The 23,696-nt window shown below is 42.7% G+C and overlaps 1 protein-coding gene across 1 annotated transcript in view; it reads right to left on the bottom strand.

Annotated features, from left to right (window-relative positions):
- The window catches only part of LRGUK (leucine rich repeats and guanylate kinase domain containing), a 103,427-nt gene that overhangs the window by 20,231 nt on the left and 59,500 nt on the right, over window positions 1-23,696 (bottom strand). The window contains exons 13-15 of the mRNA XM_055590962.1: window positions 20,876-20,989; window positions 17,548-17,749; window positions 16,752-16,847 (exon numbers count right to left, since the gene is read on the bottom strand). Coding sequence (XP_055446937.1) covers window positions 16,752-16,847; window positions 17,548-17,749; window positions 20,876-20,989 — 412 coding nt within the window. The remainder of the gene's footprint in view (window positions 1-16,751; window positions 16,848-17,547; window positions 17,750-20,875; window positions 20,990-23,696) is intronic.

Here is a 23,696-nt window from a genome sequence, read left to right as displayed (position 1 = left end):
TGTATAAACACCCAGAAGCATGCTCAACACAACTGACTTACAGTAAAGAATTCAGCATGGCTGAGGCAAGGCAAACAAAACAAGAAGAGAGGGAAGGGCTGACTGAGTCTTATACTCATTAAAACAAAGAAACAAAACCCAAAACATTTGTTCTCTTGATGAGACTATTAGAGCATTGTAAAAAAAAAGAAAAGAAAAAAGAATAGAGCATTGTGAAAAAGATCAGACGAATCTGAAAAAAAAAAAAAAAGATGAAATTTAAAGAAACAGAAGCTATAATTTCCATAGAAATGATCCTCTGTATAAAAAAGCTTATTTAATGTATAGTATTTGTGTCAGGGTCCCTTATTCTAGCTTTCTCAGCCATAAGTCAATTGCACCATAATGTAAACAAACCAAGTTCTATCCAGTGATACAACAGAGCTATAATTCAACAGATGAATGTCTTAATGGTTTCTCAACAACAAAACATTCTGGGTAAAGATAATGTGTTTAGACTACATTAGACAACATTGAAATTCCATTACTTTCGAGACTTGGACTCCTATAGTAAAGAGTTTCATACAGTTCTTAATATAGTTTCAAATGTCTTGATACATTAATGAACAAGAGATATTACTTTTCAGCTATTAAAAAATCATAATTACTGGTTATAATATCCTGCAACAAAGTTTCTTAAAGTGATGTTCTTCAAAGTATCTAAATTAAAGTCAAACTTGAGGCAACATTAAATTATATATGTCATTGTACAGTCCACAAAAATTACCAAGTTCTTCAGCATATAAGCTAGTTATATTTACTTAAACACCTGCAAAGAAGCATAAATGAATTTACTGATGCATAACAGATTTTCAAGTTATTTTATGGATTGGTATCATTACCAAATACAGGAAAATATCAATGAAATATCTGGAACAACCAGAACTATATCTCAAATGAATTCAAAATAACTTAGACTTTATTTAGAATTATACCCTTTTACAGTGAATTAATATTTATATAAGATGTTTAAAAAATGAGCACAGAATCCAACCAAATAACGAATGCAGTAGAAACCATGTACCTAAGATAAAACATCTGTGTGTATTTCATAACACATTATTACACAAACGAAATAAGACCTTGTACTGCAAAAAAAGGAGGAAAGAAAAAACGATGATCTGATATCATAGGCACATAGTCATTTTAATAACTAGTAATAAAATTAGAATTTGGGAGTCAGATTGTAAATATTTTTAAAAATAAAAATCCCTATTTCGATAGCCACTTTTTCTATAGCTGTAAGATTACTTGTTTAGCAAAGCAACTAAGTCACTCTATCGTCTAAAGATATGAGGCTGAACGCTTTTTTTTTTCTCTTTATTTGTGGCTGTGCTGGGTCTTCACTGCTGCATGGGCTTTTCTCTGGTTGTGGAGAGCAGGGCTAAGCTCGAGCTGTGGGGCATCTCATTGTGGTGGCTTTCCTTGTTGCAGAGTGTGGGCTCTAAGACGGAAGGGCTTCGGTAGTGTGGCTTGTGGGCTCAGTAGTTGAGGCTCCTGAGCTCCAAGGCACAGGCTTAGCTGCTCCGCAGGATGTGGGATCTTCCCGGATCAGGGACTGAACTCATGTCTCCTGCATTGGCAGGCGGATTCTTTACCACTGAGCCAGCAGAGAAGCTCCTGAACAGTTTTAAGTATACAATTTTTTTTTAAACAGTTAAATAAAACTTTGCAACAACAACAAAATAAATGAATCAGCACTAGACTAGGTTTGTCTCTCTTTGAAAACACATGGAAACATATGACTTGGAAGTAGGCTTTAATTTTCACACAAAAGTTCTCAGACAGCCAGAATCATTCCTTTCTTTCCCCACTCAAATGGGGCTTAAAATATATGCTTATTTTGGTAGCAGTGAGGTGTTTTTCTTTTTTAGTTAGCAAGAGTAATATATGCCTACCATGATTAAATACGTATACATATATAAAATGCAAATAGCTATAAAAATCTCTGTGAAAGTTTCAATGCTGAAATATGTAACCATAAAAAGGACCAGAAACAAATTAAAGCACAATAATCTGCTACACAATTTTAAATATTTATTTATTTTTAATAGGCTAGTTACACAATTTGTAGCGGAAAATTGCTCAGTGCATTAGAAAGTATTAACACAAAACCAATGAGGCCGAAAGAAGCCATTTTTCCCAGGACAGATTTAAATCTTAAACGTCTTGTCTATCTGTTCTTCTGAGAAAGGAATAATTGCAACTAGAAAAACAATCATTTCACATAATATCTATAATAATTTTCCATAGCAAAATAAGCTTTTGTAGTAGAAAGCTATCATATGAGTCTAAAAATATAGTAATAATGTTCATGTTATACAGGATAAAATGAATACTGTACTAAACTATTCTAACAGTAATGTGCTATATTCTTTAGTGTCCAATCAAAGGAATAACCAGCTATTTAAACAGAGAACAGATTCTATACCACAAAGGAAAGCGTGTGAATGTATCTTCTAAGACAGAAATTATGAGACACAAAAAGAATGCTTCTATCCATTGAACTCCATGCTTTGAAAGGTCTTCAGCAGAGGTGAACTAATGGGTTCAGTATTTGGACACTGTATCCAGAATGGCCTAAATAAAACAGATAATAACATTACCCTGAATTTCAGGGTTTTTAAAATGGATGAGTTTATCAGGAAGTAGTTAATTGACACTTTGAAGGAGATAAAATGTAGGGCAGATAAATTCAAGAGTGGAAACGATGAATAAAATCTGGATGTGTATAGTATTGGGGGAAAGGAGGGGATAAGGAAAGAGTAGCTATGGCTGGCAGGAAATAGGATAAAAACCTTCAGGAAGCTTGAACACAGATTAAAGGTTTCCTCTCCTTGGAGCAAAATGTTTGAGAACTAAATTTCTGATGTGATTTCTGCCCAATCCTACATGCCACCTTGGCTAACTGTGGTCTCTGCTTGCAAAGGCTCATCCCTTAAGAACAACATTTTCAAAGATGCTGTTTCATTGGTCACTTCTCAAGCAAATACATCTTTCTTTTATTTCTTACCTTTGCTATCTTTGTCCCTGTAAACTAAGGGACTTTAGATCTGGTAGCTTATAGAAGCCAGTCTTTGCTTCAATTTACCACAAAGAGAAACCAAAATGCCCACTATCTGCTAGTTTCTTCCTCAATCATATACCTTGATGGCATTTACGATGTAACCAACCTGAAACGTGGAACATAAATGCCTTTGATATTATCAATGACATAATAATGGTAAAAAAAAAAATAGATAACATTTACTGAGCACACTATGTTTCAGGTTCTATTACAAATCTTTTCTGTGTGTGCATACATGCTAAGTTACTTAGCCGTGTCCTACTCCTTGCGACCCTATGGACTGTAGCCCACCAGGCTCCTCTGTCAATGGGATTCTCCAGGCAAGAACACTGGAGTGGGTTGCCATATCTCCTCCAGAGGATCTTCCCCACCCAGAGACTGAACCCGAGTCCCCTGAGTCTCTTGCATTGGCAGGAAGATTCTTTACCACTGAGCTACCTGGAAAGCCCTATGAGAAAACTACATCAGTTGCCAAATATTTCTACCTAGTTTGAACAACGTTGTCCTTTCCAATTAAGGATAAGATTACATTAGAAAAAATTTTTTGCTGTTTACATGTTAATGTACAAACACACATATAAGTGTTTACTATGTGCCAGACATTGTTCTGGGTATTTTTCAATATATTAGCTCATTTAATCCTCACAATAATCTTGCAAACAGGTACTACTAGTATCTCCATTTTATACATGAGAGCTTTGTAATTTGCCTAAGGTCGCACAACTAGATTACACTGGAATTGGAATTTCCAATGATAATTTTGACTCAATGTTTTCTGAAATCATTAATTTCTAAGGTTACAAACTTAAAAAAAAAAAAAAGGTCTCCAGCTTTTGCTAATCAGGACTGGTTTCTCATAATCACTTTTGAGATGAAAGATTTGAGTCTAACATTATTTATCATCAATACAAAGAAACAGTCTCTTTTTATTCTCTTTTCTGAATGCCTGGTCAATAAAGAAGTAAGATTTCTAGAATGATTATCTTTAAGTTGAACCAAGCAATTAAGTTTTGACATAAGCTTTTGTCCATTTTTATTTCCTCTTTTGTAAATTACCAAATTATCCTTTGCCCAATTATCTTTTGAGATTTGAAAATAACTGATTACAATATTTGAAGAAGGTTCTTGGCGCCCAGTGGAACTATTACCTCTGTTGATTTGAATACCAGGTACCAGACTTCTTCTAAAAAGCTGAGGATTGTATTAGCTAAGAGAGAGACCAAAGTCCACAGCATTGTTTTTTTTTCCCCCATAAAAATCACTTTGCTAAGGCACAAAACAAATGAAAGTGATATGAACTTTGTTTGTAAATGTAGATGGAAAATGACAATTTTTAAATATTTATATTCTATGATTAAAAAGCAGAAGTGTCCCTGATGCCAAGAAAATCAATAACAGCTGTTAAAAATCTCATACCGAGAGAGGAGATGGCAATCTTTTCCACTCATTTCCTTGAACCACAGACAAAATATCCAGCTGCATTGACTCAGAGACGTTTATACGACCAAAACACAAACTGGACACCATCGTGGACCCCAGAGAAGGACGCTAGAGCTTCTTCCAATTCAGAAGATGGGAAACTTGGCATCTTATTTTACATTAGAGCCCTAATGAAGATGCAGTCCCGAATTCCTTAATGAGCCTCCAAAACAGCTGCTCAGGGAGGAAACCAAATCAATTTCTAAAGTTTTTCACCTAAGTGAGGTATTTGTACCTCTAAAATGCCCAACACACAGGTCAGAAAAAAATGGGTGCTTATCCTGATTTTCCTCCTCTCTTTCAGTCTGCACTCCCCCTACATCCAGTCCAAATGTCTCGAATCTGCCCAGTCCTGCAACAATGTGCCTTGTTTTAGCCCCTTAGCATTGCGTCAGGACTAATGCAACAGCTTTCCAGCCACCGTTCCAGCTATCTGTATTGCCCTCCTTAAAGAGATCCTCTATACTGACTAGACAACAGCTATCTGTATTGCCCTCCTTAAAGAGATCCTCTATACTGACTAGACAACAGACGCCCCCTAAGATAAAACATTTAACCATTCAATGGCTCCCCACCGTTTTCTAACAGATCAAGTTTCCAGGCTCACTAGCATAGCACAAAGTGCCCTTTGGATCTACAAATACCTACATATACCTACAGCTCTCCTGACATTTGGGTCCTTAGAAGATGCCATGCCTGCTCTTCCCTCCATGCTCAGGCATATGCTGTTCCCTTCTGAAAGAACTTCCCTCCTCTCCTGTCAGCCTGCTGACTACTCTGCAACCTTGAGGACTTAGCTGAAGGGTAGCTTCCTCTTGGAAGTGTTTTCTCATCCACTTCTCACATCCCAGGCTGAATCAGTGTCCTTCCTTAGTATTCTTCTCGTGACATTCTGGAAAAGTTAATAAATGAGTTTTCTTCTCTATTTGGAGCTAAACCTACCCTCGCATGCTGCAGGGCCTCCAGCTGCCCCGATCACATGGTGTTGTAATGAAACCTCTTATCTGTCTCCCTTGATAAGAGACAGAGCTCCTTGAAGTGTCCTCATCATCTCACTCTATGTAGAAGCTATCAAAGTGTCTGGCATATATGAAGTACTCAATCCATGCTTGTCAGAGGACTTGAACTAACTTCATAAAAATAAGTTATGATATGTTAAAAAGAATTCACCTTATTAACTTCATCTTGGACAAAACAGATAAATCAGAGGGTAATTATTAGTATATCACAGGCTCTTCATTATACAAGAGGAGTCCTGCACCGTGGATTGTAAAAAATATCAATTTCCTCTATGGCACTTGAAATAACACTTGACCTACATACAATTTTGGGGGATATGTGTTAAGGCAAGACATGCCTTTTGCGTAAGATAAAGACATATTTATACAGGCTACAGGTAATGTAGTCATCAATGACATTTTTAAAACACAGGATATCAAACACAGTTTAGGATGATACTGAACACACAGTAAGAGCGCTCAATGACTGTCTCATAAATTCTTCGGAGTCAAATCTTAGACTGGCTGCTTTCTTTAGTTATTCTCTTTCATGTGAATGATAGGACTCACAGAATGGAACTTATGGAGTATATCTAAATGTGCCCCTGTCCCCAGCCAGAGTAGACTGGCTGAAGAATGAGCATCTGACTCACACTGGGCCAGTCAGAGAACATCCCTGAAAAAAAAGAAAAAATATATATGTATATTTTAATCTTTGGACCAAGGGGCACCTGAGTTAAGCCCTCTCTGACAGTGGGAGCTGCCAGATATAAAACCAAATGTAAACTTTAGGAGTGATTGATGGTCATATTCCCTGCCAAGTGCAGAAACTGATTTAGAGTCATTTATGTCATAGAGAACGAAGCAAGCATGGAGCCAAAAACAGAGATGAGAAATGGTAAGAGTCCTGGAGATGACAGAAGTCTAGGAGATGACAAGAGTCCAGTAGATGATGAAAATCCTGGAGATGACAAGTTTTGGATGTGTTGAAATGGTCCCTGGTCTCTCTGAGGTTCTTCTGCCACTCTGCTCTCCCCAGTTTGGCTTTGTGAGATATTCCCCTCCCTTCTGATAGATTTGTGTAAGCTGGATCAGGTTGGATTCCTGACACTTGCCAGCAAAAGAATCCTGATGGTATGAACAGATAAACAAAAAACCAATTTGCCTCAATTTTCTCCCTCCTAAATCTTTTAGCCAGCTGGTTAGGCATAATGAAGGCATGGGCTAATTTATATGGGGTTCCGGTTCAAAGAGAGAAAGAAGGTGTTCATTTCAAACAAAGTCAGTTTCAGGCCGTACATGCCAATACAAATCTGAAGCACTTGATCACTTGTCATGGATGTAAAAAACCTGTCCTCTTCACACAAATTAACTGTGGGATTGGAATGTTTGTGGGAGAGACCAAGTAACTACAAAGGATTCCTTTCTCAGAGTTCTTTTTGCTTTTGAACCCATTGATAATGCAAGAAGCGTAAGAGAATCTGCTAATCTAGAAATGACTTTTCCTAATAAAGAAGTCTGAGCATTGAAGAATTGATGCTTTCAAATTGTGGTGCTGGAGAAGACTCTTGAGAGTCACTTGGACTGCAAGGAGATCAAACCAGTCAATGCTATAGGAAATCAAGCCTGAATATTCATTGGAAGGACTTAGGCTGAAGCTCCAATACTTTGGCCACCTGATGCAAAGAGCCAACTCATTTGAAAAGATTGAGGGAAGGAGGAGAAGGGAGTGACAGAGGATAAGATGCTTGGATGGCATCACTGACTCAATGCACATGATATCTGAGCAAACTCTGGGAGATGGTGAAGGACAGGGGAGCCTGGCATGCTACGATCCATGGGGTCGCAAAGAGTTGGATACAACTGTGACTGAAGAACAACAATAAAAGAAAACTTAGTGGCTATAAAGCATTGCTTCAGACAGAGCCTACAATCATGATGGAATTCGTGTAAGTCTGGACACAAAGCATTTTTGCTGATACCAACCTTTCAGACCTGCTCTGTCTGCTGCAGCATGGGAACCACTTGCTGGCATACCCCACCACCACAGAGCTGCTCTTCCACCCTGACCGTAGCTTTCCCCGCCTTTAGGGGCATGTATGTCAATGACCTGGTGGCCCCGGGATGGCTCACATTTTGGTGCTCTGACTCCCCTGAGCTCGAAGCCTCCCCTTCTGGTTGCCCTGCTCCCCAGCAGATGCCTGACTCTGGGGTGCAGCCGGGCTGGTGTTCCCCGGGGCTCCCCTGTGTTTCCAGGTGCCTCTCTCTTTGGCGTGCTGCCTGGAAGCACGGTCCCTCTGGACAGAGCTCGGCCCAGTCTGGCTGGCTCCCTGCTCGGCTTGCATGTCTTTGACAGGCTGCTGGACGGGGGACGTGCCATCCTGCTCTGGGGGATCTGAAGAAGTCTCTCCCATCTGAGACCTAACCCTTCTGTGATCCTCTTTTTTTCTCCTCGGATGCTCACGGGCAGCAGAGCCCTCTGATGCTGACTCTACAGAGACCTCCTCACTCTGGGGGGGATCTCCTGTGAGGGGGTTGACCTTCTGGAGTTGCTTGATCACCGCTGAGGGTAGTTGCATTTTCTTGAGATAATCCTCCAGAATCCTCTCTTTTCAAAGCCGGTCCTTTCTTCGACCTAGCTCCCTTCTGAACCAGGTCATTTGCAGGGAGGTTGGCTTGGACCTTTTTCCTGGAATGATGTACGTTTCCCCTTTTCTCTTCCTGGACCTGGGCATCTTTAGGCACTGGTTCAGTGTCGGGTGGTTCAGGAATGTCTGGTATCTGGACCTTTTCTCTCTGATTCCCTTGAGGGCTCCGGGGAAGGCTGGGGTCGGGGTGGCTGGGGGCCTTAAGTGGGGTTGGCTTCCTCTGGGATTCTGGCTGCAATGCTGCATGGTGGCCTCCAGGTGGCGCCCTTTTCAGGTGTGCGGGCCCTTTAGCTGTCTCTCTGTGGCCAGGAAGTTTTTTTTTCCTAGCTCCTGTGGGATGTCCTGGCTCGTGGTTTTGGGGTGAGGCATGCATATCTGGAATCTTCTTGCTGGAGGAGTGGCCTGCCTTGGGAGTCTGCCTTTCCTTGGCAGACCTCAAATCAGAAGGAGCCATATTCTGAGGCAGCTGTTCCGAGAAAGGAGTGGAAATTCGGGGGAGCTTGATTAAGTGGGTCTCCCCTTCCTGGGGTGGGTGGGGTGCAGCTGATGGCTCTTGCACCGGAGGACTGATAAGAGGGAGTTTCACCTCCTGGACTTGCTGGGGGCCGGGGCCCTGATGGGGGCTCAGGTTGGGTGGCTGTTTGGAATGGGGGGAGCTGATAAGAGGAAGTTTACTAGGGTCTTCATCCTGAGCTACCTGGGGCCTGGGAGAGGGAGTCACGGTTTGATCTGAGGCTGTTCTGAGGGCCTCCTCCCTGCTGGGTGACAGGAGTTTGGGCGTGCGCCTCCGACTCTGGAACGGAGCGAGGACCCGGGGCTGGGGCAGCCTGGTGGGAGCCAGCCGGCTTCTGGGAGGCAGAGTCACGGGTTCCCCTCTGTCCTGCGTCTGTTGGGTATCTGTTGAGTCCTGGGGATGTGGCATTTCTGGGTAAGGTGTGTCGACCCGGGCAACTTCCGCTTTGAGGACGCCCTCCTCTGGAGGTTGTTGAGAGCCTCCTGGAGGTGGTCCAGGCTTCACCTCGTCAGGGCCGTCAGGGCCGGAGAGATCTCTGGGAGGATCATGGTGAGAACTGCTGGCCTGCAGGCTGGCTGACCCGGTTTCCCCCTCCTGGATTCCCTGGGGGCTGAAGGATGCTGGGTCAGATCCCTGTGGAAGTTCAGAGCAGGGAGGGCTGCTGGGGGTTACTCTGGCCTCCCCTGGTTCTTCATCCTGATCCAGCTGAGGGCTCTGGGCTGGCGGTGGGTCAGGATGCTGAAGAGGCCCTTGGGAAGGAGTGGTGGCAGGCTGCCCCTCTTCACCTGCTTTCACCTCGGATGTCTGGGCCTCATTCTCAGGTGGGTTTGTGGGTGCTGTTTTTGAAGAAAGAGCTGATTGTTGAGCATCGCCTTCCTTCCGGTCTGGGGATAAGTCTTGGGCCTTCTGGAGACCAGGTGCTGATGGGCTGGGCTCTGCAGGAGGCTCAGCGCTGACCTGGCTCTCAGGAGAAAGCCCCTTTTGAGGGGCTGCTCCCTCCTGAGTCAGCTCCTGGTTCTGGGAGGGAGCGAGGCTCTGATTTTCAGGGACCTTTGTGGGGATCTGCATTGCAGAGAGATGCTCTGTTACCTGGCCATCCGCTTGCAGTTTCGCTAAGCGCCTTGGGGATGGAACCAGGTGCGCTGGCACCCCAGAGGCAGTCTTCTTGCTAGAGGGAGCTCCTGCTTTAACATAAAAAGAAGTTAGCTAAAAAACATCTTAACAAAGGCAACAATGTAACTTTAGAAATTAATAACCAAAAATATCTTTCCTTTTTTTGTTGATGCACATAGGACTTTGAAAAGAATAAAATTACACATATAGAAGAATTTAACGATCCTTTCTCCTTGGTACACTAAGTGCGTAGAATTCTCTTATTTAATGGAATCAGAGCAATTATGGGGCTTCTCACGTGGTGCTAGTGGTAAAGAACCTGCCTGCTAATGCAGGAGACATAAGAGACGCGAGTTCGATTCATGGGTTGGGAAGATCCCCTGGAGGAGAAAATGGCAACTCACTCCAGTATTCTTGCCTGGAGAATCCCATGGACAGAGCAGCCTGGCGAGTGACAGTCCATGGAGTCACAAAGAGTCAGACACGACTGGAATGACTGAGCACGCAGAGTAATTTTTAGTCAAATGAAAGCATAAACTTTTATGAATAAACATGAAGAGGCTTCTTCACAGAACTGACATTTATATTCAGGTCTGAGAATGGGCCAGAATATTTTCTAAATGAATGACATTTTCATTTCACCAGCTTAGAGGTCAATGCTGCTTTTCACAGTAGAAACTAGAGGATGGACAGCTAGGCCAGACCAAGTCCGATTGGTTTCCTCGTTCAGTGGCCTGTTTCCTTGTCCCATAAAGAAATTGTGAGCTCTGTAAGGAGTACCTAGCAAGGTGCAGAAGCTCAGCAGGCACTCAGTAAGTGAGTGATGAATGGAAGGAGGAAAGAAAGAATAGATCCAGTGGGATCTCACAAGACGCCATGGCTCAGGGACATTGCACCTGAGGCTCCACCATCCAAGCTGCTACCCATCCCCACTCCACCCCCTTACCCCCCGAGGGCAGCCTCTTCCCCCCAGATCCACCCTGGCTTTAAAAGTGACTCTCAGAGGCCAACATCCATGCCGATGTTGCAGAGCGGGGTTGCCTTCTTCAGTCACCTGCATGAGAGCACATGTGAGTCTGGTCTCCTGGACACAATCACCTCAGCAGGCTCTCGTTCAGGATAGAACCCCTGGTGTATTCTGGTGGCCCATGGATCACTGTAACCCAGTCCTTAGGACACGGCTCTGAAAGGTTAGTGGTCAGAGGCGGCACACCAGTCTGGAACAGCCTTCAAGAAACCAGCCTCAGCTGACCCTGGGGGAGACTGGCTACTCAGAGGCCAAACCCAATCAGACCTCTGAGGGGAGCCCAGAGCAGTCCATCTCCAGGAGCCAGCTGGGCTCCTGGCCACCAGCCCCTCTCCTCCCACAACACAGGAGGCGTTCAGACCACTCCGGGTTCTCTCTGAACCTCCTGGTCTGGGTGTGCACCCCGAGTGTCCAGATAAGTGAGAGGTAACCAGGCAGGAAGGAGAGGGGGAACAAGGAAAATTCTGCCACGTGGTGGGTTTTCTGAGGGGCTGCCCTGTTCATCATTCTTAACATCCTAGTTTATAACAGTTATAAATTAAAATACGAACTTAGTCAAGAAACAAGGCTAAAATAAAAGAACAGTAAAAAAAATATCTAAAATAGGCAGGTTCATAGAGACACAAAGTAGATTAGAGGTTACCAGGGCCTAGGGGTGGGATGTTGGTTATTGTTGAACGGGCATAGAGTTTCTATTTAGGGTGATGAAAAATACTTAAAATAGGTAGTAGTTATGGTTTGCAACATTGTGAATATAAATAATACCTTTAAGGCGTACACTTAAAATGGTTAAAATGGCAAATTTCATGTTGTTTTTTTAAACCACAATAAAAAGCATTTAAAAAAAATAGAAAATTCTAAGAATGGTGAAATCCAATGCTGAAAGTTCTTTGAGCCCTCCTGGTTTCCAATAATCAGATACACAAAGATTTTTCCACCCCACTTTCACAATTTAACCATTACAATTTAACCATATAACTTGGCAAATGATACCAGGCCCCTCATTAGAGATAAAGGCACCACTTTATGGACTAGTAAATTGCTCAGTTTTCCCCTTGTTAGATTCATCATCGCCATCATCATTTTTCTCTATCATTAGTCAGAATCTTGAATAATGATTTTCAAATAAAATGTTGTTTTATGACCTCTGTAGTGAGAACTCAGGGTGGTGGTTGGATCAGCTTTTTAAAAGCTTTACTGGAAGTACTGACGATTCCAGAAATCACTTGTAAAGAGATAAATGGAGAGAAAGGACATCACATATACTGGGTTGTGAATATAGTGAGTTTTCCCTTATTTTATAGACATTATATTGTTTACTCAGGATTTTTTAACCATCTTGGTTTTAGAAATGAATATTACCTGCATTGTTGTGGGGGGAGGAAGGCAATCCTGTACCTTAATTGATATAGGATGGCATCATCGACTCAATGGACATGTGTTTGAGCGAACTCCAGGAATAGCAAAGGACAGGGAAGGCTGGTGTGCTGCAGTCTATGGGGTCACGAAGAGTTGGACACAACGGAGAGACGGAACAACTAAAGAACTTGAAGGTTTACAATTACTCTGTGCCCAAAGTTATTATTTTATATTTACATGTATTAAATGAAAATTTAATTAGTCTCTCCTCCAGTGAAGGTTTGTACTTGTGGGTCCAGGCTGATGGGCTGCTATACTCAGAACTGATAAACACTGGACTTACTTTGTTCACTTCATTCTACTCTCATTATTAAGTGTAGAATTTAAAATTGCATTCTCAAGTACAAATTAGTAACATGAAGTTACTAAAGATAAAGCTATGTATTAGCAATTCAAATGTTTAGCAATCATTTTCTGTTTGCATTGACACAGGATCACTGCTTCTATGAAAACACCATTGGCCATCAGATTTTTGTCTGCAGTGAAGCTGACCGTATAGATGGACAGTTCAGGCCCGTTGTGGAAAACCTCAGCTCTGGAAGAACATATTTTAACGTGTTCCAGAATATTATATATAGTTTTTTTGCGTTTTGCTTCTTAGAAATGGGAGTTCTAATCAAATTAATGATTATTGGTGAAAGTTTGAAGGCAAAACTGAGGTTTCCTCTTTCCAGTCCAATTTTTTAATTGCTAAGGCAAAACTGGCGTCATAGAATCTTAAATATTTTTAATTTCAATTTCTTCCCTTTGACAGCTCAATTATACATGAAAGTGATTCCACCATACTAAAATTATGGAGTTTTGCTTTTCAGGATCCCATTTACATGCAAAAGTAATGAAAGTCTTATATAGACATACCTAAACCACAGAACTTTAACTCAGAGTGACCCGGCCCAGAGGGAGGCCGAGAATTGCGAGCCAGCCGAGCCTGTGGCATTGACCCTTCTGGGGCTCTGGACCCTTCTCAGGGTGTCACATGGTTCACCTTAAGGTGATTATGGCTAGGCCTTGCTCTCCCGCCGGGAACCTGTTACCATCTGCTCCACGCTCCCTGGCGCGCACCTCACCGCCTGGAGACTCAGAGGGGCCACTGGCTCTACTCTTGGGCCACTGGAGACAATGTATAAGCTTCTTAATGAGGACTATGTTAATTAGAATTTTTAAATACTTGAATAATATCTGGCCTCCACAAAATCACTTTATATGCAAATTTATCCTTAAACCATCAGCTGAAAAAAGTACCTTCTTCCACAGATGAACTGCATAAACCAAATAGAGTGTTTGGCTTCTAAAGAAAATATATCAGTTTCCAAATAGTAAGCCTGTCAGAGAAACTGGGGTCTATCAAGGCCAATGATTTGACATAATGAGTACAAACCCTCCCATCTACTATTAAAAGCTGGGACTCTATTAGTCAATAACTGGACGGCCCGATTTCAGGTATTAAATGTATCTGAGAGTGAGAACACTTTTACAAATTCCATAAGTCATACTTTTCATTAAATCAGACAGGTCTAACCTAATTAGTCCAAATAAATGAAGTTTCACAAAACCATTTAAAACAAAAGTCTATTTCCTTATGCACACATTATCTGGTCTATTAATTTGCCAAATGGCACACTGCAATCAACCATCAGTGTTCCTGATGGCTGCAGAGTAAGACGAGCTGTGTTGGTGGGGAGGGTTGGGGGGCTGGCCACATCCCATCGCCAGGGGTGCTAAGTCCTGCTCGGCAGTCACAGTTTAGAGGTGCCCTTGGGGCTGCTGTGTCTCGGTTGCTCGGAACTGCTCAGGCTCAGGGGACTGACTCATGGTCCTCCCAACCCACGAGGGGCTGATTTAAAAGCCAGAAACACCAACTTATTAATTTACAATGGGAGATGGGCCTAGTGCAGGGATGGGGCAGGGTGCTCCCACCTAGGCGACAGCCCCATAGGGACAGGTCCACGCAGGGGACCAAATTAAACATCAGAGGTTGCTGGGCTGCTAGCAAAGATTTAAAGCAAAGGGAGCCATATTTCCTCAGGAGAAACTTACATGGAGCTTCTATGGAAGCCTCACGAGATAACACTGTACAACTGGATAGGCGAAGCTTTCTAAAGAACAGAGCCTGACGCAGAGGCGGCAGCCAGGCAGGGTGGCCCTGCCCACCCCTCATTGGACGTGCCCCTCCATGGACTGAGTGAAACCTTCCCTGCTCCAGGGGTGCCCATCTTCACAGCGTGCACTTTCTTCTGGTATTTTCTATCACTCGTCTCCTATGAGATGCACCTGGGAGGAAAACGCTGGTCACTATATGTTGGGTGCCACCATTTTCACACCAATCTTGTTCCAGGATTCCAAGGGCACCTCCCCTCGAGAAAGCGTGTAGGGTTGCAAAACAACACAGTTTGAACTTTGGCAAAAACTGTGACCTGACATGCTGCTGGCTGGCCGGGACGCAACCCAGCCAGCAAGATCCTACCGGACAGGGTCACAAAGGCCAAACCACACGACAGACCGCCTGAGCATTCATAAGCGCGAGTGCGGGTCAGTCCATTGAACTTCTTTCATGAGGGCGTTCTTTGATGATGATGATGATGATGATGATAGTAAAATACATGTAACCTAAAATTTGCCATTGTCACCATTTTTAAATGGATGGTCCAACAGCATTAAGCACACTCACACCATTCTCCAGCCAATCCCCAGAACTCTTTCCATCTTGCGAAACTGAAACTCTGACACCGTTAAACAACACTCCGTTCCTCTCTCTCCCACAGCCCCTGGCAACCACCCTCCTCCTTTCTGTCTCTATGATTTGTCTAGTCTGGGTACCTCATATAATTGGAATCATGCAATATATGTGTTTTTGTGGCTGGCTTATTTAACTTAGCAGAAGGTCCTCAAGGTTTATCCATGCTGTGGCAGGTGTCAGAATTTCCTTCCTTTTTAGGCTGAATCATATTCTGTTGTATGTACAAACCGCATTTTGTTTATGCCTTCATCCACCAATGAATGCTTGGGTCACCTCCACTTTTTGGCTATTGTGAATAATGCTGCTGTGAACACGCACAGACATCTGTGCAAGACCCTGCTTTCAGTTCTTTCGGGTATATACCCAGCAGTGGAATCACTGGATCAGATGGTGTTTCTAATTTTAATTTTTCTGAGAAACCACCATACTGTTTTCCGTAGCAGCTACACCATTTTACATTTCTAATTTCTCCACATCCTTGCTAGCACACTTTCTTTTTTTTTTTTTTTTTTCATGGTAGCCATCCTAATGGGTGCGAGGTGGACTTGGGGGAAAACTGTTAAAGACATCTCAAAATACTCATGTACTGAAATTCTAAGTTAGGGCTTTAGAATTCCTAGATTCCAAGGAGACGCACTCAATGCTGCTGCTACTGCTGCTAAGTCGCTTCAGTCGTGTCCGACTCTGTGCGACCCCATAGACGGCAGCCCACCAGGCTCCCCCGTCCCTGGGATTCTCCAGGCAAGAACACTGGAGTGGGTTGCCATTTCCTTCTCCAATGCATGAAAGTGAAATGTGAAAGTGAAGTTGCTCAGTCGTGTCCAACTCTCAGTGACCCCATGGACTGCAGCCCACCAGTCCCCCCCATCCATGGGATTTGCCAGGCAAGAGTACTGGAGTGGGTTGCCATTGCCTTCATATATCCCATTTTATTTGCTGCACATGATTCATGAGACAGGTGGGGAGGATTAACTCCATCTAACAAGAGGGCAAACTGAAGCTCAGAATAGCTAAGCAGCCTGTCCCAGGTGGCAGCCGGGCCAGGACCACTCTCACATTCTCTTCCATTATACTCTGATGGGCCGCATTTTGAGGACTAGAGCAGCGCAAACAAAGAGGGAAAGAATCTCTTGGACTGAACAATGCTGTCAGGTAGAACACCACCCCAGCCCCTAAGAAGCCAAACTTCCAGAAGGCTGAGTTCTGAACCATGGGACTGACCTATATCTAACTAGTACCAGCCTGCAAGGTATTGCCCAGCACATCCTTAAAGGACAGTCCTCTGCAATCCATTATGGTCACCTTGACAAACAGAGGGACACATCCAGAGGGGCTGTTTCACACAATTTGTTTGTGGGGACAGTAACCCCAGAGGAAGGACAGGGATTAAAGAGTAAGAACCAGCTTTAGAGGACTTCCCTGGTGGTCCAGTGTCTAAGACTCTGTGCTCCACTGCAGGGGCCCAGGCTTGATCACTGGTCGTTGAATCAGATCCCACGTGTGACAACCAAGAGTTTGCATGCCACAACTAAAGATCCTGTGTGCCACAACTAAGATCTGGCACAGCCAAATATGCAAATAAATTTGTTTCTTAAAAAAAAAAAAAAGAACTAGCATTAGCTTGGTTGATGAGTCCTCAAATAACAACCCATAGATTTGTTTTCCTTTCAACGCAAAGTAAGTTCTGGCACAAAAGGGACAGGACCGTACCTGTGGTTGGAGCCAAACTCTTGGCAGTTACCTCAGAAAATCCAAGGTATTCTCTAATGAGCTGACTCAGCTTTTGGTAAGCAACATCCAGATCATCTACAGCAGAGGAGAGAATTTACTTTAGCAACAGACGTAGGTCAAAACAGCCAATCTGTGGCAATAATTTTTTAGCTAGATCTAATTGCATGAATATCGTGGTAGGCAGAATTCTAAGACCCAGTGACACTTCACCCTTGCTTAATTACACACACACACCTTGAGTGTGGGCAGAACCTGTGAATCTGATGAGCTATGACTCCTGTGGTTATGTTAGGTTATATGGCATAAGGGACTTTTGCAAATGTAATTAGGGTTATTTATCAAGATCCTAATAAATAATTTACTGTCCTAATAATAAATATCCTAATAAATAATTATTATCCTAATAAATAATTAGGGTTATTTATGAGTTTGGGCTAATCAAAAAGGAGATTATCCAGGTGGGCCTAATCTAATCATATGATTCCCCATAAAAGGAGGTTTTCTGTCTGGAGAAGTATGAGGACACTCGAAGCATGAGGGGGAACTTAATGGGCTGTTGCTGCCCTGAAAGTGGAGGGGGCCACATGCACACAACCTGAGTGCAGTCTCTAAAAACTGAGGGTCACCCTTGGCAGCCAGCCAGCCAGCAATCAGGAACCGCAGTCCTACAACCGTAAGAAACTGCCTTCAGTCAACAACAAGAACGTACTTTGGAGCAGGTTTTTCCCCAGCGATCTTATACGTCAAAAATAAAACTTTGCTGAAAGTTACTGACCTGCATTGATTACTGCATCAAAGTATCCTGGATATTTCTGGTTAATTTTAATATAAAGGTCCACTCTGGAGACAGCAAATTCAATCTCTACACGACTGAATAATCCTTTTCTCCTCAAGTAGCCCTCATATTTTTGCTTGTCCATGGGTACCACCAGGATATATCGAGGCTCAAAATAGCAATGTTTTAAACTTCTTACACCCTATGTATTTAAATAAAAGATAATAAATTAGAAACAGAGATACAATTTAGAAATCATTTAGGAAATATGTGACAACATAGGCTTAATAAGTAGTGTTGTACTGAAGAATTTGTTTACTCTGTATAATTAGCTATTATTTTCCTACAAATACCTCAGGATTGGATTACTTCTGTTTGTGTATCAAATATTACGTTATCATTAGAAAAATAAGAATTCATCCTACCTGGTTATCCTTTAACAGTTCTAAGGAACATTACTGTTAAAAAAGAAAATTGCTAGAGACAAATAGGTATGCTCACAGAATACTGCATATTTATAACTGAAAAGTAGTTTCAATTCTTCTTTTCAAAAGGCATCCTTTTGAAAAGGATCCTGCAGCCGCAGGAGACAGAGATCTTACCAGAGAGAAAGGCTCCTCTGTTTCCCCTTTGTCATCAACTTGGTCCCTTCCTGTTCCTAAACCAGCAGCCTGGTGGTTGGCTGGTTCCTATTTCATCTCACAGGCTGTACCCAGAGCATGGGAAGGCCAGGCTCCTGATACCCTGATAACCAGGAGCCCACACAAAGCAGGGAAACGGCGGTTAAGTAGCAGCACTCTGAGGAACCAGGGGCCTGGGTCAGGACTGCAGCTCGCCGGCCACCGTGACTCTGTGCCAACTCCTCTGTGAAATGGAAGTTCTTTCAAATGGACTTTGAAGTTCCTTCCATCTCAATCCAACCATCAGTAGTTTAACTCAGTGTTCAAAATCTTTGTTTTTAAAAATTCAAGGGGAAGAAATAGAGACTCTTTAAAAAAAAACAACAATGTCTAAAAGCGTCAATGACAAGGAGAGTTTGGAAAAAGGATTTAGCTAGGAAGAACCAGGAATAAAGCCTGGTTTATAGACTCAACCTCCTGGAAATGAGTAGGAGGAAGCTCTCAGGGAGGAAGAAAGTAAAACGGGAGCCAGAATTCAGAACCACTGAACTGGAAAAAGGTGGACACTGGAGCTGGGGAGTGTCTGCACTCAAAGATGCATACTTTTTGTGTCTGCCTTGTTCAAGGAAGACATTTTCTGGGAAAGGTCTTTGTTGTTGTTGCTCTGGCTAATTAGCATAAAAACAAAGTCAGCCTTAAGGATGAACAACCAATCAATTGCAGGAAGATAAGAACTGTAGGGTTTTAAAGTGAGGAAAATTAATGAGGTGGAAGAAACTTGACCAGTCTCACTGAAGCGAGGCAACACTTATCTCCTGGATGGTAGCCCACCAGGCTCCTCTGTCCAAGGGATTCTCCAGGAATATGGGACCAGGTTGTCATTCCTTTCTCCAGGGGATCTTCCAGATCAGGGATTAAACCCAGGTCTCCTGCATTACAGGTGGATTCCTTTATTGTCTGAGCCACCAGGGAAGCCCTTGTGGGGACTAGACCAACACAAAAGACCAAAAAGGAATCACAGTCTTCTCCTCTTCAAAGTCAGAGAGGGAAAAATTTAAGGGAGAGGTAATCAATAGTAACGGAATACCTGACCCCTAGATTTTGTTTTCTGTGTGTTTGGTGTAATGGGATCCTTTTTATCGCTTTTTTTCTTTCTGACTAAACAAATGTTACACTGTTCAGAGAAGATAATTTGGAAAAAAAAAATCAACTGTATTTGAAGATCTCAAATATTTAATATAACTACATATTTTTTTAAAACAAATGCGTACATCTGCTGGATCATCGAGAAAGGAAGAGAGTTCCACAAAAACATCTATTTCTGCTTTTATTGACTATGCCAAAGCCTTTGACTGTGTGGATCACAATAAACTGTGGGAAATCCTGAAAGAGATGGAAATACCAGACCACCTGACCTGCCTCTTGAGAAACCTATATGCAGGCCAGGAAGCAACAGTTAGAACTGGACATGGAACAACAGACTGGTTCCAAATAGGAAAAGGAGTATGTCAAGGCTGTATATTGTCACCCTGCTTATTTAACTTATATGCAGAGGACATCATGGGAAATGCTGGGCTGGAGGAAGCACAAGCTGGAATCAAGATTGCTGGGAGAAATATCAATAACCTCAGATATGCAGATGATGCCACCCTTATGGCAGAAAGTTAAGAAGAACTAAAGAGCCTCTTGATGAAAGTGAAAAAGGAGAGTGAAAAAGTTGGCTTAAAACTCAACATTCAGAAAACGAAGATCATGGCATCTGGTCCCGTCACTTCATGGCAAATAGATGGGGAAACAGTGGACACGGTGGCTGACTTTATTTTCCTGGGCTCCAAAATCACTGCAGATGGTGATTGCAGCCATGAAATTAAAAGATGCTTACTCCTTGGAAGGAAAGTTATGACTAACCTAGACAGCATATTAAAAAGCAGAGACATTACTTTGTCCACAAAAGTCCATCTGGTCAAGGGTATGGTTTTTCCAGTGGTCATGTATGGATGTGAGAGTTGGACTATAAAGAAAGCTGAGCGCCAAAGAATTGATGCTTTTGAACTGTGATGTTGGAGAAGACTCTTGAGAGTCCCTTGGACTGCAAGGAAACCCAACCAGTCCATTCTAAAGGAGATCAGTCCTGGGTGCTTATTGGTACAACTGATTTTGAAGCTGCAGCTCCAATACTTTGGCCACCTGATGTGAAGAGCTGACTCATTTGAAAAGACTCTGATGCTGGGAAAGATTGAGGGCAGGAAGAGAAGAGGATGACAGAGGATGAGATGGCTGGATGGCATCACCGACTCGATGGACATGAGTTTGGGTCAACTCCGGGAGTTGGTAATGGAGAGGGAGGCCTGGTGTGCTGTGATTCATGGAGTCACAAAGAGTTGGACACAACTGAGCGACTGAAGTGAAGTGAAGCTAATTAAAAATTTAAAATTTCACATTATTATTACTTTTTAACTTTTTGGCCACACTATGTGGCATGCAGAATTTTAGCTCCCTGAGCAGGGATTGGATCCAAGCCTCCTTCAGTGGGAGCATGGAGTCTCAAACACTGGACCACCAGGGATGTTCCCCAAATCTCACCTTTCGTATGCATTCCTTTCAGGCCTAGAAGTGTGCTGCCTGCACACCATAGTCTCCTCCCCAGTCCCAAATATATACACAGTGTTACACACTAAAAAGAAACTGATTGAATGGAAAGTACTTACTTCTATTTCCATATGAACACAGCTTGCTAAACCATCTCTCGCGATACCTTCTATGGTGTCCCTACTTAATCCGTACTTGTGATTACCATAATTATAGGTTAGAATGAATTTCCCCTGCAAGGGAAGAAGTAAAAAGACTTTCCAATAACAGCTGCCATCATGGAATTTAATATCAATTAAATGACTTGATGTCTTCTTTCTATATGACTCCATAAAACTTATAAATATTAGCGATTATATAAGGATGACAATGGGTTTAAAAAACTTAATATCAAACTGTGATGGAGAAATTCATTCAGAATTCCTGGCTGGCAAAAAAAAAAGAAAAAGAAAAGGCTTTTGGAGATAATCTGCTGACCAAATGTTAGAGCAGAGTGAAGGCAATGAAGCTTACGGTAAACAGATCATTTTGCCCACTGACCCACTTCCTGCCAAATGTGTGCTATAAACCTTCATTAAGGAGAAAGCAAAACTAATAGTTACTTTGTGCCTCAGCCGTTTTGGCTCTCCCAGCACACCAGCTCGCCCCCCAAAGCTCTCATTCCCAAAGGCCTTGCGCTCCCAGATAAGCCTGAAGGCTTCGATTTACAGTCACATCCTCAAACCTTTGCATTCTGAGATAAGCTGTAAAATACAGACCCCTCCTGCTTTTCCTCATAAACACAGCTTTTTATTGGAACTGCCCCAAATGTATTCAGCAGCATCGTTGTGTGCCCTCTAGACATTTGAGGTATAAATACTGCCTTCTCGTTATATTCCGGAAGCTCCTCCTGAAACTGTAGTCATGTGTAAAAAAGAAAGAAAGGAAAAAAAAAAAAAAAAAACTAGAAACATCTCTCAAAATTGTCTTGACTTTTCCTTTGATATGATATTTACTAAATTACAAGGTGGATGCTGATGACAACAGAAGGAAGAAAAATGTGGACATCCTTGGCCACCAGGACTCTTCCGATACATGATTTTGAAATAAATAATGAAGTGAAAACTCCTCAGGCTGAGCCCCATCCTCCGAAGCCCAGCAACAGCCAGCACTGTCGTTACAAACAGTAGCAGTTTGGGGGTCTCTGATGCTACCCTGTGCCTCCTGGCCTGGAGGTTCTGCAGATCCGTGGGGATGGGGGGTGGGCTACCTGTCAGGGGGCGGTGTTGGAAGGCCATGAAACATAGGGTGTCCCTCAGGTGGGATGGGTCTCTGGGGCATGTGTCTGGTGTGGGCAATGAGAAAAATCCATACCCTCCCATAATCAAATGAAATTTATGTTATATATTCTAAAAGTTAAAGACTCAACAATAAATATCCTTAATACTTTACCCACTCAGTGTCATATTGTATCTTTGCAACAAACACTATGACTCCTTTCCTTTTAATATCTATATTATATATATATACAGATAAACAGATATCTGAATCTCTTGTCAGGTATGACTTATTTCATCTTGTTTACTGTGACTCACCCTGTTTTTTACAACGTATATTTGAATCACTTTCCAGATGTAGACTATGAGTTTGCTTACTTGTGTGTACAAGGGCACACAAGTGGACCCAAAAAACATTTTTTGGAAGAAGGTAGGGTTGGGAGAAATCTTGCATTGTACTTGTGTACATAAAAAAAGCCTTGTTCAACTGATATGTTAAGAATTGAGATGAGTGGTCCCCCAGCTTCTGGAGAGGTATACTCCTGTCATGGCTTCCGGCCTGTGGATTTCTTCATACATAGCAATAATCTTATCTCAGACACCTCCAGATCTGCGGTCTTATTTCCACCAGGGAAGAAGAGGCTGTGCAGGTGAGTGACTGTGTATATGGCCTTAAGAAGGGTTCACATGTCTGTGGGCACATGGAGAGATGATCTGTGTTTTGGGGGGTGTGGAATGTATACTGAAGTGTGTGCTCGTCTATGTGTACCCATCAGAACGGGGAAGTGTGACTGTCCACAGCGTGTGTGCAGGGGTGGGGTGTGCCAGGGCTGTCTGTTAAGGGGGACTGTGACTTGGAAGGGGACAGGCTGGCTGGGGAGTGTTCTGTAGAGGGGTTCTGTGTGCAGAGGCTGAGTGTGTGGGTGTGACTGGTGCAGCTGACAAGGTGTCGTGAGTTTCTCCTCTCTAGGTTTGTCTCTCTTCACGAAACAGCCTCAAGCTCCCTTTAAAGAAAAGATCTTAACTACAAAATTCAAGTTAAAGATGCTGATATCACAGTGAAGTCATGCATGTTAGCAGAGGCAGAAGAAGTGAGTGCTTTTCCAGTACACAAGAACTTTCAAAGTGAGAGTAAACAGAAGACTAAATACAGTACAGACGTATGGTGATTTTTTAGACTAGGGACTGTTGGACTTGCTTGATTACCGACAAGATAAGGTCTGAAACATCAGGGGAGCCCGTGGGGCATTGAGAGCAGCAGAACTAAATCAAGAAAAAATGCCCCAGACTCTACCACGAGAAATTAACAGCAGTGTAGGGAACTAGTTGTCTTTCAACCCAAAGAGTCCTAAGAGAATGCTTCTTACTAATATCAAGATAACTCCTCAGATTTCTATTATGGCTTTTAGAAATAGAAAGTCTCAGAGTACCCTTGGTACATTAAACCAAACTTCTAAAATATAGCCCTAGGAGAGAAAATCATAAAGAAGTTCCAAGATGTTCTTCTGACAAGATTAGAGAGAAAATGGCCGAGGGACTATAGGGCTTTCTCACTCGGCTTCTCTGTGAATGCAAGAGAAAATATGTACCATGTGTAAAGCTGGGCATTCACAATTAAACTCAGAGCAACTGCAGAGCCTATGCCTACATGCTCCACAGTCGCCTGCACTGAGGTGGAAGCCAG

Source organism: Bubalus kerabau, chromosome 8 (genome assembly GCF_029407905.1).
Source record: "Bubalus kerabau isolate K-KA32 ecotype Philippines breed swamp buffalo chromosome 8, PCC_UOA_SB_1v2, whole genome shotgun sequence".
NCBI classification, from domain to species: Eukaryota; Metazoa; Chordata; class Mammalia; order Artiodactyla; family Bovidae; genus Bubalus; species Bubalus kerabau.
This window is presented reverse-complemented; position numbering and strand designations above follow the sequence as displayed.